Source organism: Physcomitrium patens, chromosome 24 (assembly GCF_059467195.1).
Source record: "Physcomitrium patens ecotype Gransden chromosome 24, ASM5946719v1, whole genome shotgun sequence".
Classification (NCBI taxonomy): Eukaryota; Viridiplantae; Streptophyta; class Bryopsida; order Funariales; family Funariaceae; genus Physcomitrium; species Physcomitrium patens.
This window is the reverse complement of record NC_143433.1, coordinates 10714322-10732549: the sequence shown is the minus strand read 5'-3', so window position 1 is coordinate 10732549 and position 18228 is coordinate 10714322. Positions and strand designations below refer to the sequence as shown.

Below are 18228 nucleotides of genomic sequence, written 5' to 3'. Positions count from 1 at the left end.
TACATGGTACAAAATGTGCCATCTTGGTAAAACGATCTATTATCACGAATATAGAATCATAAAAACCTGAGATTAGAAGATCCGTGATGAAGTCCATAGAAAGAAAAGACCATAGTTGTTCTAGAATGGGTAATGGCTGAAGAAGTCCAAAAGATCGATGACGAGGAGTTTTTGATCTTGAGCAAACATCACATGTTTGTACAAAATCTTTGACTACCTTCCACATTTGAGGCCACCAAAAATTCCTAGATATCAACTCAAAAGTCTTATTATATCTAAAATTTCATGCTGCTGGGAAGTCGTGACGAGCTTGAAAAACACGTAAACGTGCTTCTCTTTCTAGAACATATAGGTGTCCTTTGAAATAGAGTAGGTTGTTCTTGAATTCAAATTTAGAGGGATCATGAGATTTAGAAGAATTATTCTTGATATCATGAACAAGAGGGTCTGAAGACATACTTAACTAGACTTGCTTAAGAAAAGTTAAATCAATAATCATTGTTGATTTTATTGCTCAAAGATGAAATTGCTCCGGCTTCAAGAGAACCATTCTTTGTTGCTCAAAAGCTGCATCTCCTTCTTTTGGTGCAAGATAAGAACGTCTAGACAAGGCATCGGACAAACCTTGTTATTTTCTTGGCCGATAAGTGATGATGAACTCGAATCTTGATAAAGACATGCTCCAACAAGCTTGACGACGATTTAATACACGTATTGACATAAAATATTCAAGATTCTTGTGATTCGTGTACACGATGACTGGACTGGAAGCGCCTTCTAGATAATGACGCCATTCTTGAAAAGAATCCACAATTGCAAGAAGTTCTTTGTCGTGGATCTCATAATTGATTTCTGCTGCTGAGAATTTTCTTAAATGAAAGGCTACTGGATGAAGTTTGTCATCTATTCCCATTTGTGATAAAACCACACCCAGAGCAAAGTTTGATGCATCTATTTCCATAAAGATTGCTTTGAAAAAATCAACACGATACAAGATTGGTGCAGAAACAAACGCTGTCTTCAAAGATTCAAAAGCAACTTCCACTTCTTGATTCCATTAGAGTTTGTCTTTACAAGTCAAATATGTAAGTGGAGCTGCAACTCGAGAGAAGTCTTTGATGAAGATCGAATAATAGTTGGCAAATCCCAAAAAACATTGGACATCTCTTATTGTTTTTGGGATCTTCCAATCTATAATAGTTTGAACTTTCTTAGGATCTATCATAAGTCCATCATTTGAAATGATGTAACCTAAGAAATCGACTTGAGTAGTGTCGAATACACACTTTTCTATCTTGGCATAGAGTCCTGCATCTCTTAATTTTTGTAACACACGATGAACATGAAGTTCATATTCTTATAGATTCTTAGAATAGAACAAGATGTCGTCTAGATAACATACCACAAAATCATCCAAAAACTCTGGAAAAACATCATTCATTAGATGTTGAAAAGCTGTTGGTGTATTTGTAAGTCCAAAAGGCATGACGTTGTATTCAAAATGTCCATACCTAGTTCAAAACGTAGTCTTCCATTCATCTCCTTCTTTGATGCGTACTAGATTGTATACTCCCCGAAGATCTATTTTTGTATAGATTTTAGCTTCATTCAACTAATCAAGAAGTCCAGATATTAAAGGTAGTGGATACCTGTTCTTGATGGTAAGCTTGTTGAGTCCTCGATAATCAACACACATCCACAATGATCCATCTTTTTTCTTCACAAATAGAATTGGAGCTCCTGTCGGAGATTTAGAATGGCGTATGAAATTCTTGGTTAGATTTTCTTCAATATACTCCTTGAGTTCAATCAACTCATTTTGTGATAAATTGTAGATTGGTCCGAATGGCGGTTGTGCTCCTTCTTGAAGGTCAATTGAGCAATCATAGGGACGATGTTCCGGAAATATATCCGCATTCTTTTTTTTGAATATATCTTGAAATTCTTGATATTGGCTTGGAATGCCACTTGAAGTCTTTTCACCAGTAGGAACAAGTGTGACATAAATAATATATGGTGATTCTTTCATAGCAGCATGCAAGAAAGCTTTTGCACCTATAAATACGAGTTTAATTGAATTGGACTTATGACTCTCTACTTGATTAACTACATTGTTAGCTATACTTTTAAAGAAAATAAGATTTCGAGAAATCCAATCTATTTGAGGGTTGTATTTTTCTAACCATGATAAACCTAAAATGACTGGATTAGAGGAAGATCTAATGATATTAAATACTACAAAACTATTATGACTATTGATTATTACTTTTATAGGAAGGGTTTCGTGAGTAATATCTCCAGAAGACAATGGACGACCATCTATGACTTCTACATGAACAGATTTAGTTTTCTTTACTAAAGATATGCTATGTCTTTTAGTAAATTCTTCATCTAAAAAACACGTTGAGGCTCGTGAATCTAACAAGGCAGAGACTTTGTAATGTTTAGGTTCTAAAATAATATTTAATGTAAAACAAGGAGAGGGCTCTGAGGAGAGAATAGGACCTTTACTAGATGTTGTGCAAGGTTCCAGCCGCACGGTCCCTATTGTAGCTGGACAAATTCGTTTTTTGACATATTGTCTTCTTTCATAGCCATACTCCTCATTTTGTGATTGCATCATTTCTTTGGACAATGTTGAGCAATGTGCTTTGGTTCTCTACAATATAAACATAATCCTTCTTGACAACGACGAGTCTTTTCTTGCTCAGTAAGAGGTTTGAAACGTAATGCATCAATTTACATATTCCTACTTTCGAATGTATGTGTTGAAGAGGTGTTGGTGTTGCCATTGAATTATAGTAACATTGAGGTCCACTTGTACGGTTCTCAGATCGAAATTCAAAAAAACGATTGTCATACTTCACAACAAAGTCAATTGCTTGACTTAATGTTTGAGGATCAGGTAAGTTGAGCATTAATTTTTTTACCTCATATTGTAATCCATAGAGAAATTGGCTAATAAGTGCAGCATCATCCCACTTGATATCAGTTGCAAGTTGTCAAAATTTTGAAGCATACAACGTTATTGATCGATTGCCTTGTCATAAAATACGGATCTTATTGGTTGCAACACGAATTACATCATGTTCTCCATACATCGATCGAAACTCTGCCAAAAAAGCCTCTAGATTATCCAATATTGGATCTCGTCATTCAAGAAAAGATGAAAACCACGATAGTGCTGAACCTGAAAGAAGCGTACCAATGAATCTAACTTGCGATCATGGAATTGGATAGCTTTGGGATTGAAGTTCAATCACAAGTTATACTTGATTGATAAATCCTTAAAACTTGGATTTGGTGCCATCAAACTTCTCGAGTAGGGAAATTCTTGGTTCTCTAATAGTAGAAGGGCATTCCACCATAGGAGAAAGGACATGGTTTGGTGCAGATGTTGAAGCAGCTCCAACCATTTCTATATCTTCACTTCCTATCAATCTTGTTGCTCCTTGTGGTGGTAAATTGAATTGATGCATCGCAAGCATTAACTCCTTCAATTGTTCTTGCATTTGTGCCATTGCATTCTTCATTTCAACAAATTCTGTCATGATAACACTTAGAAAAGAGAAGATGTCTAATATCGCTCAAGACAAATAGAAGAGAGGACTTGAGAACAAAGAAAATACTAAGGACAATATCAGTTTAGAAGAGGGTAATCCGCAACTTCTAATATGCTTATATCTTATCAAGAAAAAGGGATAATCCACTCTTAATCAAGATTAGACAAAGCTCTGATATTGTAGGTGTACTCTTGTCAATCTGTCAAGGACAAGAACTTGATGAAAAAATAATCCAGACAAGTGAGCCTTCACTGAAAGAAAGGTAACAAAATATAAATAAATAAGTATGTATATTAAAAGAGAAACTAGAATGGCTATTGCCAAAAGACAAGAAAACTAGAGACCCTTGAAACTAGACTAGAAGCAAGAAAGGAGTTGACAAGAGTGAAGAAGACTTCATTCTTATCTCTATATATACTATCTAACTATGGGCTACGTGGCGACGTTCTATATGACCTTCAATATGTGTTGACTTTGTAGGACACATGCCTTGACTTACATGGCAAGTTTTTCTACGTGTGGGCCACATAGTTAGCTTGATCTTCAAGCTAATAACATGTGTGGCACATGGCCAACTTGTTGACCACGTTTCTAATCCAAAAAGTCAATTAAAGACACCTATGAAATCAAAGCAGCGTCTATGAAGCTTCTAAGAAGCTTCCATATTAAATACTATAGAATTAACTTACTTTTACCCACTTTTACTTACTTCTACCTACTTGTATATGTACTTACTAGCTTATATGAGTATGTCCGTGACACCAACTCACGAAGATGCATGTTCTTCTTGCTCCTCCATTTTGAAATGCCCTTTAAATTTTATGAACCGCTTGTGATCAATAATGAAAATGCCTTGTAGACTTAGAACTTATGAATCAACACAAGAATGAATTATAAAACAAGTTGTGAACTCTACAAAATATGAACCTTTTTGATGAAAATGAAGGTCCATCCATGTGGTTAAGGAGAGCCACCACATGTCTTCTTAAGCAATCTTAATATATAGATATACATACATAAATAGTAGGCAAGCAAGGGATTTTAAATTTCTTTCATAATATTTGTATGCATCTATTATAACTAGGTGTACAAATATATATATATATATATATATATATATATATATTCATAATCTAATCATATTTATTAAAGAATTTTATGTACTACTGATCAAAATAAAATTCAATTTGTATTATAAAAATAGAATCTTTTAAAAGTTTTTAGAATATTAATAATTTTGATATATATATATATATATATATATATATATATATATATATATATATATATATATATATATATCATATATCATATATCATATATCATAGACATTATATATTAAAGGAATAAAAATTTTTTTGATTGAATATACTCAAAAAAATAAAAAAATCTTAAAAAACCAAATCATAAGTTTAATTTTTATAATAATAGAAATATCAATTCAAATTCATTTTAATTTAGAGTAACTAACATGGAGGATCTATTGAAACATGTTATAGACTAAAATTGATTAATATAAAACTATTTCAACCACAAAGGCTTTTATAAAGCAAAAAAAAATTGTAATAAAAACTATAATTTTTTCTAAAACTAAAATTAATTTATATTTACACTTTAGTAGAAAATTTTAGTAATAATATTTGTAATTATATGAATGTTATATAAAAATGATTATATTTCTAATTTTTATGATATTATATCTTTACTAATAATTATTATTTACATGGAAATATTAAATCAATCCTATCTTATTTCCATGGTTCAATTGCTATGATTACTACTTTGATTTGGATATAAAAAGCAAATAAATTTATTTATTTGTTTTTGTCTATAACTCTAAGAAAGTTTAAAGGTATAATGAATATTCTTAATAAGGAGATAGATGGTGAAGATATGCCCTAATAGTATGCATATATTAAAAAAAAATCCTAGTCAATTTAATATTTGGGTGAGATGATTTGATTTTCTCCTACCTATTTAAGATTAGTATACTATTTTATTTATTTTAAAACACACACACACACACACACATATATATATATATATATATATACATATTTTTATATTAATAAGAATTCTTTAGACTTCAAAATTTAATTATTTTAAACTTTTTTAATACATTAATTTTATTTAATGGGAGAGTTATTAGAGAAATATGTAGGAGAATTGCTTCATCTATCACCCTATTTGCCTAAATCAATCTATCACGTGATTATTGTGATCTTTGTGCATGTTCAATCAATGAAAATGATTTTCTTTCAAGTTCCACCAAAGCACTCATCTAGTATCCAATGGCAGTTTTTGAAGGTATACAGCCAGAAAAACACAATCGTAAAAAATGAAATGCATGACGGCCATCCAATTAACATATGATAGTTCAATTTATTAAAAGGATGGATTGATCGAAAAAAAATTTAAATAAGTATTTCTTAATAATAATTGTAACTTTCCAACAAGAATCAAATTTGGTTAGACTAACCAACAATGAATGTAGGAACGTCGCTTTATGGATAGAAAGTTAGAATGAAGCCCTAAAAATCCACTCCAAATTTCATAAATAGACTGCATCAATAAATACCCCTAAAAGCCTGTAAGAAAGTTGAGAAAAGGTGTCCAATGCATGCTTCCCTTCCATACCTGCATGCGTCTTTTCATGGTTCCCACGGCAGCCGCCGACACCGCATACGTCAATCATGAAGAACGACACCTGTTTTTACAGATTCGCCGCTCTGATCTCCTCGCATTCGATTCGGCGAAATCGACTCCCCTTTTGTAATGCAGACTGGACCACACATTGTAGTTACGTAGTCTGCGTTGTCGGAAACCCTTGAGGTTTAGAGTGAAGACGGACGATTGTCTCTTCAAAGGCTTTGGGGTCGCTTATCGCACGGGCGTGAACAATTTGTATGGATTGTTTGGGTTCGTCGGCAGTTGCAAGAGAATGAGCGTGGTGAAGAGATTGGGTCAGCGAGATGGGTTCGATTTCTGCAGCTAATTTGGAGCTCATCGCCACACTGGCCTCGCACTGTTTGCAGAGGACGACAGAGAGCGTGAAACAAGGGCAAGCCGTGTTGCAGCAAGCCGTCCAACCCTTGCCGTCATGTTTCCCTCCAGGCCCCAACGGTGACGTTGCGCTTGACTTCGCGCGTGATCCTCTTGAATGCCTGGCGTCTCTCAAGTCTCGTTATGGGAGCCTCGTTGGGTTTAAACTGGCGTCTCGGCCTATTGTCCTCGTTAGCTCTCCGTATGGACTCTACCCTTGTCTCATTTTGAAGCCTGCAGAGTTCATGAGTTGCAAGATAAGTGAAGTAGTCCTCCATCGCATGATCTTTGTATTTTCAAGCCGCTCATTACGATGTCTGGAGTATAGACTGTGCATTGAATACCGAATTTGAGAAGTAATTTGGTGGATTTATTTTATGCAGGAATTTTTCTAGGGAAGTGTTTGTTACTCAGAGCAGCACCTTCATTAAGGTCATCCTCTTCTCTTCGTAGACAGGCATTTGTGGAACTGATCAACCTGTAATGGAAACGATCAGTTCTCTCTTACATCCATCCTACCGACTATGATTTACATTAGAATTTTCCAGTATCAGATACAGTAATTTCATTTCCATTGACCATATAGGTTGCATCCTGACAGGCAGGAACAGCCTTCTTTCCGGGTAGTAGTCTTGCCGGGAACGGCCTGCTTGTGAGTGATGGAGATATCTGGAAACGGCAGCGTCGACTTTCAAATCCAGCCTTTAGAAGAGCCGCTATTCAAACTTACGCCGAGGTCAATTGTCAATCTCAAATTAATCTCTTCAACATCTAGAAATTAGTCAAGTTTTCTTCTGCCCAAAGCACCCAGTGAGACTGAGAGGGAGAATTTTTAGCAGGCCATGGTGAATATTACTGAGAAGATGGTGGACAAGGTCTGGCGAACAGGTGGTGTGCGTGATGTCTATGCAGACTTCAATGAATTAACCATGGAAATCGTAGCATCAGCGCTCTTTGGAGCTTCCGAGGCGTCTGAAGAGATGGCCCAGGTCGGCCCAGCCATTACTCAAGCATTCCAGTTCTTCACTCGGAGGGCAACTTCTATGTTCATTGGTGTGTGCATTTACTTGGTCTCCTGAAACTACTAATTTCCAGTTTCAGTTGCAGAATATAATGCTGTTTCACTCCAGGTGAAAAATATTAAACGAAATTGCTAATCCATCTATTTGACACTAATTTTAAGATGCCATCTGTCTCTCACATAATGAACTCGGATGAAAATTTGGCTCAGAGTTCCATATGCTTACCAGGAGCTTTTTTACATGGTTTTCGTTGCAGTGCCGGAATGGGTACCTACTTTTGACAATATTCAATATAACAATGCCGTAACCGATTTAAATAAGGTTGTGTTTCGCCTTATCAATGAAAGAAGACGTCAGTTGGCCAACTCATCAGCCCCTCCGAGGAAAGACTTGTTGACAAGGTTGCTGCATGTAAGTGCTTCAATAGCAAACTTTTCTAGTCTCTTTCGATCCTGATCGTTAAAGAACTATATTCATGCTTATCAGGAATCTATTCGTGATTATGGCTGTTGCTTTCTTTTTTACTTTTGATCAGAGTAATGTTGGGATTAGAATGTCAACCAGTAACACAGGATTCGACTTGGCAGGTAACAGATGAGGATGGTTCAGGGATGGATAATCAATCATTGCGCGATGAGCTCATGACTTTTCTTGTTGCGGTGCCTAATCTCAATTCATGTGCTCCTGGGCTTGATTTGGTAGAAGATATCACATGCGCTTCCAGAACCGGCTTCCCAGAGCTGTATCCAGAGAACACAGTTTAGTACATGATTTCTAGCTTTCTATGCGAGTAAGGTCTTCTAAGGTTGCTCATAAGTTAACAGATTCGTTTTCATTCGTTAGCTTACTTTGAATCTGCAGGGGCAAGAGACATCAGCAATCTTGTTAACATGGGCGCTGCTCATGTTTGCTCTCCATCCACATACCCAGGAGCTTGTCTTTCAAGAGATTAGTGAGGTGCTCAATGGACAACTACCTAGGCAGACTGACGTTTCAAAGCTTAGGTTAGTTATCCTTCTAGTGCCCTACCAAAACCTCATCCCATCTTGTTAACACGATGTTGGCCGCAAGGTTACTTTGTATATGCTCAGTGAAGACCTCTGAAATGGCTTTCATCCACAGCGCCCGAAACTGTGCCGCAGATACCTGGAAGCATTCATCTGGGAGACGCTGCGGCTAATGCCTCCAGCATACGTTGTGGGCAGATGTGCTTGCCATCCTACTGAACTGGGAGGTTATAAAATTCCTCAAGGTACAACAATTCTAGTGAGTCCGTATCTACTGCACCAAGATCCAGCTTTCTGGCCAAGGTAATAGTTGCTGACTGGTCCTCAGATATGACATCACCCGTAACCTTTGCCAGAGTCATTCTTGGTGAGAAATTTTGTAAACTCAGTAGTTTGTTTGCAGAAGTGCCTCCTGTTAGTTTGAAGCGTAGTTACTCGTTTTTCTAGTTTTTCGTGAAAGCCCCTCGAATCCCTAACCTCATTTGTAATGACTCTTTGCAGAGTATCGGAATTTGACCCCTCAAGGTGGATGCCTGGTGGAGATGCAACGGAACATATGGAGAATGATAGTTTCTGGCCGTTCGGAGGCGGTCCCCGAAATTGCATAGGCATGGGCTTTGCAATGATGGAGGTCACTTTGGTGAGTTCCCGAGCACGTGAAGATATTTGTTTATGATACTTACCATTAGCTTCCGACGTGATTTAGCTTCATATGAATATACCCAGTAGTGTTGTTTTGAAACTTACCAGAATCTTCATGGAGCAGGTTCTTGCCGTCATCTCAAGCCGCTTCAGAGTGTCGTTGCCGGTAGGCGAGCCCATACCCTCGCCCAGAGCCATGATTACGTTGCGCCCAGAGAGTGAAGTCAAGCTTCGATTAACATCAAGACGACAACAGAGGCAACGGAAATCTGAAGCTGCTGATGAAATGAAGGTTATTGTCTGCCTGAATTAAGTAATATTCCGTGATATTGCACGGGAAGTCATGTCAGCTCAGTTTACATTTAATTCATTGATCCGATACTGCTACTCATTTCAGCACAACTTTTTCAGCGTCTAGCGCAAGTGTAAACTTGTTAAGCAGAGTTGAATCATGAACATGAGGACTAGATATTTGTTATCGTCCAGGCTTGAGGATACAATCCACCTGTAGGCAAGGCTAAAATTTTGTTCACATTGTGTAAAGTCCCATCGTCTAGAACGCCTGCGTGTGCTTAGGACTCTCAAATGATTCTGAATTTAGAATAGTGGGTTCCCCTTTCATGTGGATGTGGCTTAACATATTCAGCTCTCAAATGATGGATCATAACTATGAACACTGTGGACTTCCGAGTGTCCGATGTGTGATTTCTACTTTTGTCATCGAATGAGAAATGATACCAGCATAAATTTGACGCCTTTTGTCGACAACTGCAAGCGGCACGATGGCTTTAGCATTTCAAGATAACATTTTTAATCTGCCGATGAGTACTAAAAAAGGAGTAGGAGAGAGGAATATTAGAAGCCCACTTAGAAAATCTTTGATAGTAAAGCCATCTTTTGAAAGTTATGGTAAATTGATATATTTTAAAGTGGGAAGAAGTCGTAAAACGTAATAAATCATTTTTTATGCAAGTTTAAACAAGTCTATTTATGTTTTAATGTGAATAATTTTTATTATTATGATTAATTTTAATGTGAATAATCATAAAAATTATAATACAAATGTGTAAGGATTTGTTGAATTAATCCATGCATTTACTAAATCAATACACCTTTCATCATTGATTGAAGATGCAACTATTTTTTTTTATTGGTTTTTGACCAATGTGGATTTGGAAGTGGAGAATTTTTTGATGATGGTTTTGGAGAGTAAATTTAGTAAATTCTTAAGTCAATTCATCAATTCTTTGTATATATTATATTGTTTGAAGTAGTTTTGACAAAGCTTCTTGAATTCAACAAAAACATATCTCTTTGGATACTTTAAGTTCAATGAAACTTTTTGGAAATAATAATATTAATGTTATACAAGAAAAAAATGCATTGCTTCTTATTTTATCTTTTTAGGGCTTTTAGATGGATTTTATTTAGTATTAAGTTAATGAAGTGAAGCTTTTCAATTAATTAAAAGATTTTAAAGTGTAGTTTTTTACATTGCCTTCTAAGTATTAAGACTCTTTAGATGTTTAGGTTAAAGCTTAAAAATTTATTGAAATAATTATAATGAACAAATATATGTAGACATTTCAACAACTTTTAAGATAAAAAAGTTTGTTTAATATAATAATATCTTACAAAAAAAAAATTTATAAGCTTCATAAATGTGGTTTCATCTTCACATATATCTATAGGTGATTAGTAGATTGAATACTTGGCTAATAAATTAGCTACATATTGCACGTGTTAGTAGCTTGTTGTGCAAGCTAACCATGTGGTGCACATATAGGAAACTTGCATGACAAGTAAAATACATGTCTTATAAATTGGATACATTTCAGAGGTATAATAGAATGTCATCATGTAGCTCCTAGTTAGAGAGTATATATGGAGGCAAGAGTGAAGACTTCTTTACTCTTATCAACGTCTTTCTAATACTTAGTCTTGTTTCAAGACTTTCTAGTCATTTTTATCTTTGGAAATAATTAAATGTCTTAATAAATGAAAAAAGGTAGAGAGAGGCTCAACATCCAAGGTTAAGTCTAAGAGTTGCATTCTATGCCCTTTAATCACATAGTATATTGTCTATTTTATAAGAAATACATAGCATTTGTATTCTTAAATTTTTAAATTACTTTTAAATTTTATTTTGAAGATTCTATTTTAAAGAAAAAACTCCTATAAAAATTAATTTTTAGAAGTCCATTTCTTTAATATATTACTTCCAAAGCAAAACAAGGTTTTAATATTTTTTTAGGTTTATAATAAAGAACTATATATGGTCTATTTTATGATTTTTTTTTTTTAATTTTTTTTTTTACTTTATTTTGTACTTAAATGCCAAAAGATATATATATATTTTAAAAAAAATAAAAGTTAAGTAGAAGTTTTTTGTGAAACTTTTATACTATAGCATTCTAAAATAGACTTCTATTTTACATAAAGCATTTTTTTCACCTTTTATCCTCTTGATGTCTCCAACCACTATTTTACAGTATGTTTTAAATGACAATGGTTTTGATTTTTGTAAGTTTTATTATTAAATTTTTTTTTAAAAATTAATTTTTATTTAATTCTAATGTATATCATTAATCACATACTGGATTAATAATAATACAAAATCATAAATAAATAATGAAATCCAAATAATTATTTTAAAGGATGTTTTTTTTCTTTACTTTTCTTTCTTAAAAACTATATGTTTTTCAACATTAGATGTTAGAATCTATATTTATTCTATTTTCAGTTCATTGAAAAAAAATAATAATTTGACATAATTGTATTTGTATCTATCTATCCATATATGATTAATTAAATTAATTATTATAAATTTTATAAATAATAATAATTTAAGAATCATTAAAATATTAATTAAAATTATATTATGTATGTATAGGAAAAATTATAAGACACTATATACGTTCTTTAAAAGAATTACATTGATTATGGTTTTGAACAGAGAAGTTTTGATGAGCATGAAAAATTCCTTTTAGTTTTTATTATACATTGTAACTATCTAAAATGTAAATTTTAATTTCTAAAATAAAATGTAATTTTTCTGATGTTTTGGAAGCAAAACTTGACAACCAATTCTTCAAGATCATTGACCTTTGTTGCTAAAAACGTAATTAATCAAATATCTAAAAAACCCAAAATTCCTACCAAAATTTTAAAATTGATATAAAATTAATATAAAAATTCAATAAACTGTTTTTGGAAATGGAAACAAAATGTCCAAATTTTGAACTAAAGTTTTTGAATCGATGCCCAAGGCAGTGTGAAAAGCGATATTGGCCAGACGTGGCAGTGGTAGACAAGACCTGGGACTTCAGTTATAAAGGATGTGGATTGACACCTGGGGAGTTGCCACTCCTCTAAAGCCCTAAACCTCCCACACAAACCCATGAAGCCTGGCTATGGCGTAACTCTCACAACGCAACCGGTGACTGAAGGACATTCGCGGGAGCTGTAATGTGGGGCGCCAGGGGAGCGCGCCTGGGGCGCAACCTAGGCTGCATTCGTAGAGGAGTCGGATCGTCGGGGCAACAGAGTGTCCGTGATTCATCGTCGCCATGGCTGAGTGTGGAATCATCTCCGCTGCGGGGTGTCACGGCTCGGTCGTTGTCGACGGAGGCATCATCAGCATTTACGGGGGAGGCGCGTTTCAGGGCTACGGGTGGAGTGGTTCAGAGTTGGAAGCACGTAAGGTATTTTTCTCAAGGTGCAGCTGTGGTGTTGGAAGGCGATTCTAGTGAGACTGAGCAGTTGTTGCCAAAAGAGGAGGAGAAAGCAGAGGAGGTCATTCTAGGGTTTCCTCGCCATGGCTCTGGAAAGATAGTGAGTAAGAAGGAGCGGCGTGTGGGGCGGGTGCCGAGTATTGTGTTTTCTCAAGAGAATGGGCATATCGGTGGTAACAAGCAATTGATATCTGTGGAGACGAAGCAGATAGAGAGGTTAATTAAGCGACTCGGCAAGAGTTCTTTCTTATCTAGCACTTTTGATCTTGAGGTTTATGATGACCAGGGCAATGTGCAGGCAAAGGAACGCGTGTTGCCGCGATCTATTCATCTTCATGCTGGAACAGACAAAGTTATGAACGTCACGTTCATTAGAGCGCCTCCTACCGCCTCTCTTAAGGTGGACGTGCCTTTGATCTTCATCGGTGAAGATGCCTGTCCTGGCATTCGGAAGGGCGGGTATATTTACACCATGATGAGAACAGTAAAATACAGGTGCCCAGGAAATTCTATTCCCTCTGGCATTGAAGTGGACCTTAGCACTCTTGATATGGGAGAAAAGATCCTTCTTAGGGATCTTAACGTGCCTTCTGAGTTGAGGTTGGTGAAAAAGGATAGCTCTCTTCCCGTCTGCAAAGTCATGGGCTCCCGCACTTCATCAGCTGCAGCGTCCGCCGATGCAGCATCTTAATTGCAGGTGTTTCATAGCACCCCATTTGCATTCGTTCTAGTGGTAGCTCTGTGGGTTCTCGCAATCAGTCCCAAACGCTTCATGCCAGGATTATGTGCTAATCAATTTCACATTCTAGCCGTGGTCTGCTTGTCTGTCATCTCTGCCAATTCTGCAACAGATGGAGACATGATGTACTTCTTTTGATTCAGAAGTACCCTCTTAAGGCTTCTCAATAGGTTTTCCCACCTCTGGAATTAGTGTACAGGCTTGGAGCAGCTGGATTGCCTTACTGTGCAGAATGAGTGGAAACAAACTTAGCTGGATCAATTCTGTTTACGGCTGGCTCTGTTACGTCCTATTCAATCCAGGGTCGCGATTATCAGAAATGTGAGCTCTAGACATAATTTGAAGGTCATGAGGCGTGTCAGACTTGATCTTGAGGTGGTGATGATGTCCCTTTAAGTTAGAAGTAAACAATACTGCATCGCTTCTGTTTATTCAGAGTAATGCAATAATACTGTCATCATGAGTCAATGCTTTTATGCATGTACAGAGGTGGATGATCGTCATGCAATCTCGAACCAGATGCAGGAGCCCCGAGGTTCCATTGTCAAATGCTAACTTCAGTGCCATGTGTTATGATTTTGTCTGATTATGTAGTGCTCGTTTAATTTTGACCTGATTGTCCTATCCATCGGCGTTTTATGCTTGTGAGTGAAGTCGCACTCAATTGTGACACTTAACCCCAATGTAACAGGATGTGATTCATCTAGATTGTGTTTTGAAATTAATGTAAAGCGTTTGTAGTGTTGCAATTGTGGGTACTGAGTAATTCAGTATGCTCTCATTTCCATCACGCAGTTTTGAAATAGAAAGTTCAGCACCATTGTCAGCAGTCTAAGACTCAATCATGTAAGTGACTAATGCTGCAAAAACTCAATAGTATCCATGAATTCAACATGATTGAGTCATATTCTTGTTTAGTACACTAGTAAGTTTGCTATAAATTCAGCAGTTTCAAAATATGATAATTCGAAAATGTCGATGTACACGTTTTCACTTTCACTACATTGATTAAAATCATAAATGTATTAGGATACATCATGAACCTAATGTCTACATGACAGGGCGTGCGCTCGGATGTTGTACAAATATGCCCAAGAAAAGTATTTTGTTTACTTCAGTTTAAACATATTACACATGTAATCAAATTCCTTCTAGGTTTTGTTGGTTTTGAGCAGTGGACCGTGTTGGTTATTGTTATTTATACCATGCATGATAACCATCGTCTTTCTCGTGAATTGGATAGAAATGAAAGAAGATAAATCAACATAGATAGTGTTTGCACCCTTGAGTGGTTTTTTCACGTACATGTTCTTGTAAAGATGTAACTAGTTTCCAAGTTCCTCCAACTGAAACCAATTTTTTCCTCTCCAATTTTACTATAACACTGTTGGTGGCAGAGCGAGTTAACTGAACAACCTTACAGGTACAGCTGAGTAATGGTACACAGCACTTGAAAAGAACTTCCGTGTGGTGACCCATTTTTCAGGATGTGTGATCTCGATGTCTCGAAACAAGACAACTGCTGCTGAGCAGATATAATAACGATTTGGAGGATAGAGCACCAGACATGAGGTCAATGTTGTTCTATGGTGTCTGCAGCCAAACACTAAACAAGCACTTAAAACTAGTGCTTTGAAACTGTTAGCGAAATCTGATCCGAATGAAGTTTCAATGCCAGAGGGAGACACATGACAAAATCTGACCCACCTCCAGACTTTGCTTCTGCCCGTTCAGAATATATAGCTTCTTCCAAATCCGTCCATCACGTCCTTTACTATTGAGTGTCTTGTGATTTATTATTCTTACTGGAAAAGAGGTCGTTGTCTTGAAGGGTTTTCTCTGACATGGTTAGAAAAACTAGCAAATTGTGCTGCAGCTCTTTGGTCTTTACCTAGATGTGTCTAATTCAGATAATTGTTCTTTGCGGAATTGAAAACTTATTTCATTGTAGATAACTGCAGACTGAAAAGTGAAAGAACATGGATTTAGTGTTAAACTTGAAAATCTGATTGTGTGAACTTCTATGTTGTTCTATTTTAATTTATCTGAAATTATACAATAAATCGATAAAAATAGAAAATAGAGGGTAAATACAAATTTTGGCTTGTAACTGGTTATGTGATTTATGTTGTGGTTGGGCATGTTTATTTTAAAATTTTAATTTTAATTTTTGGTTGCTGTTTATGGTACTGTATTTCTTTCTTTTCCAAGTTTTCTTTTAATATCATGGTTAGATTTTTCAAAATGAGTATATTAATTTATTTTTCTAATTATTATCAGTTCTAAATTATATTAGTACTTAAAATTGAAATCTATAGAATATCATATTTTATAATTATTTATTTTATAAGATTGTTGTAACCACATCTTCCTTGCCATCTCATGATTAGTTGTGTCCATCCCTTGTTCCCAAGTCCCTAGTTCCCCATCTCCATTTTCCAATCTAATATATACAATCATTTAAATAAAATGATTCAAAATTTAATTATATTACAATTAATTTCTTATAAATTCACATTCAAATATAAAATTTGGAATGTACAAAAGTTAATCAATTATTATTTTACTTTTAAGATTTTCTTGTGAAATGGCTTGGTAGAAGAAGAAGAAATTCATAAAAATTTAATTTTGATCACTTTTACAATTTTTGTATTATTTTAAAAATCATGTTTATTCAATTTTATTAAAAATTTAAATAAGATCATAATAAAAAAATATTATTTATAAGTACCATAAAAAAATTGAACATATTTTTTAAACTTACAAGCAAAAAAGTGAACAAGCCAAAAATAAATCTATTATTAATCTTTCAACTCTTACTTTAAGTGTAGTTATTTTTATCTTGCAAGTTCTATTGGTCTCAAAAAAAAAAAAAAAAAAAAAAAAAAAAAAAAATCTAAAAATGATCTTAGCTTTTATCACTTATATATATATATATATATATATATATATATTATATTTTCAATTACATCATAAATAAAATTAATATGAATTGTACATCTTTATGAATAGATAAATGTCTAGGATGATCTTCCTTAATCTCCATAAATTTGAACTTTTAATATCTAAAAAAAAATTACTATTACATTCTTGAAATATTAAATAAAAGTCTAAATAATCATATAATTATTTTAAATTAAATAATTGTGCTTAATATGTCATTTAAATATATATATATATATATATATATATTATAAGTATTATATTAATTTTTTGGATACTTATATATTTCAATTATAGTTAATTTATTTTAATGATTTGTTTATTATTTAGAATTATAACTTTGTGATTTTTAATTTTAAATACATATTCAAGAAAATCACACTTTAATCATTTAAACATTTACAGAAGTTTCAATAAACTATTTTAGAAGTTTTATATTTATGTAATAGTAGTGTTAGGAATGGGATTGTGGAAATAGGAGATTGGAGAATGGGAGCAAGGGATTGGGGAATGGAGGACTAGGAACTAGAAATGAGGAATGGAGATGGGGGATAGATAAAATCAATGATGAGATGGCAAAGGAGATGTGGCTTTAACAGTATTGGAGTGTGGCTTTATCAACTTTCCATACATGTCTCTTAAAATATTTTATTCTATTCAAAATTTATAAAAAATAATAATAATAAATTACAAGATTTTTGAAATCATATAGAATACGTTTTTTTTTTTAAAAAAATAAATATATAAATTCTAAAATAAGATAAGATTTAAAATAGTTGCAAAAAATCATAAATTGTACTTAGATTTAATTTTGCTTGTTTATATTGAGCCACTCTGATTTAATAAAAATATACTTTACGGTGGTAATAATTTACTATGTTATTTTTTGGCTCAAAAAAGAAAAATAATCCAAATTTCATTTAAAAATCAAAAAGTAGAAAAATATATTAAACTATTTTCACTAATAACTTTGTGATATTAAATTATAAACTTATGTTACACTGATTTATTTCTCACAAACATTTCTAAAAAAGTTGACACAAAATCAGACCTGTAATTATATATTTTTAGTAAATTTAAAAATTGTTATAAAGAAATACTTTTTTTGAGAAAGTAAAGAAACAAACATGTGTAGTTTTTGCAAAACTAAGTAAATAACATTACGTTACATGTAACTTTTTAAGTCATATTAAACGTATAACAATATTTGGTGCGAAAAATTATTGAGTAGATTTTATTCATTTTTCAAGGAGGGAAAATAATTCGTAAGTGAGGATGCTATGTGAGGTGATAAAATATGCTTTTATAGTTTTTGATGTGATAAAAATACTAAAAAGTTTACATTTGAATTTTCGGGCGGGAGAGGGAAGGCTCGATGCTTTGCGAAGTCTAAATTACTAGCGTAGAAGCGCTTGGTTGGAATCGAATATGCTCCTCGAATGCCGCTTTTCTCGAACTTGTTGCACGGTCGATTGTCTCTGACACGTTACATTGCAGATTCATGAGCTTGTTCGATTCCCTAACCGATGAGTTTGT

The 18228-nt window shown here is 34.1% G+C and overlaps 2 protein-coding genes across 3 annotated transcripts; both read left to right on the top strand.

Annotated features, from left to right (window-relative positions):
- Positions 1-6301: 6301 nt before the first annotated feature.
- Positions 6302-9959, top strand: LOC112276291 (uncharacterized). Of its 2 annotated transcripts, none has more exons than XM_024507422.3 (10): positions 6302-6807; positions 6989-7037; positions 7207-7341; positions 7445-7658; positions 7884-8038; positions 8215-8286; positions 8489-8631; positions 8770-8937; positions 9136-9274; positions 9401-9959. In XM_024507422.3, the coding sequence occupies exons 1-10, from the start codon at positions 6536-6538 to the stop codon at positions 9587-9589; spliced, it is 1536 nt and encodes a 511-aa protein (XP_024363190.1). In that variant the 5' UTR covers positions 6302-6535; the 3' UTR covers positions 9590-9959. The 2 variants fall into 2 exon arrangements, with proteins under 2 accessions (XP_024363190.1, XP_024363188.1); XM_024507420.3 differs by having other exon boundaries at positions 6343-6807; positions 8215-8385.
- A 2698-nt stretch (positions 9960-12657) lies between these two features.
- Positions 12658-14304, top strand: LOC112277034 (uncharacterized). Its single transcript, XM_024508993.3, has one exon. It carries the CDS (start codon positions 12745-12747, stop codon positions 13699-13701), a length of 957 nt encoding a protein of 318 aa, XP_024364761.1. The 5' UTR covers positions 12658-12744; the 3' UTR covers positions 13702-14304.
- Positions 14305-18228: the final 3924 nt, after the last annotated feature.

Bases quoted from the DNA above. Each gene is read 5' to 3' on its own strand.
- LOC112276291 (XM_024507420.3), top strand. From the start codon at position 6,536: ATGGGTTCGATTTCTGCAGCTAATTTGGAGCTCATCGCCACACTGGCC. The intron at 7,342-7,444 runs GTCAATTGTCAA...AATTTTTAGCAG, and splicing joins CTATTCAAACTTACGCCGAG to GCCATGGTGAATATTACTGA. The intron at 8,386-8,488 runs GTTTAGTACATG...TTGAATCTGCAG, and splicing joins AGCTGTATCCAGAGAACACA to GGGCAAGAGACATCAGCAAT.
- LOC112277034 (XM_024508993.3), top strand. From the start codon at position 12,745: ATGTGGGGCGCCAGGGGAGCGCGCCTGGGGCGCAACCTAGGCTGCATT.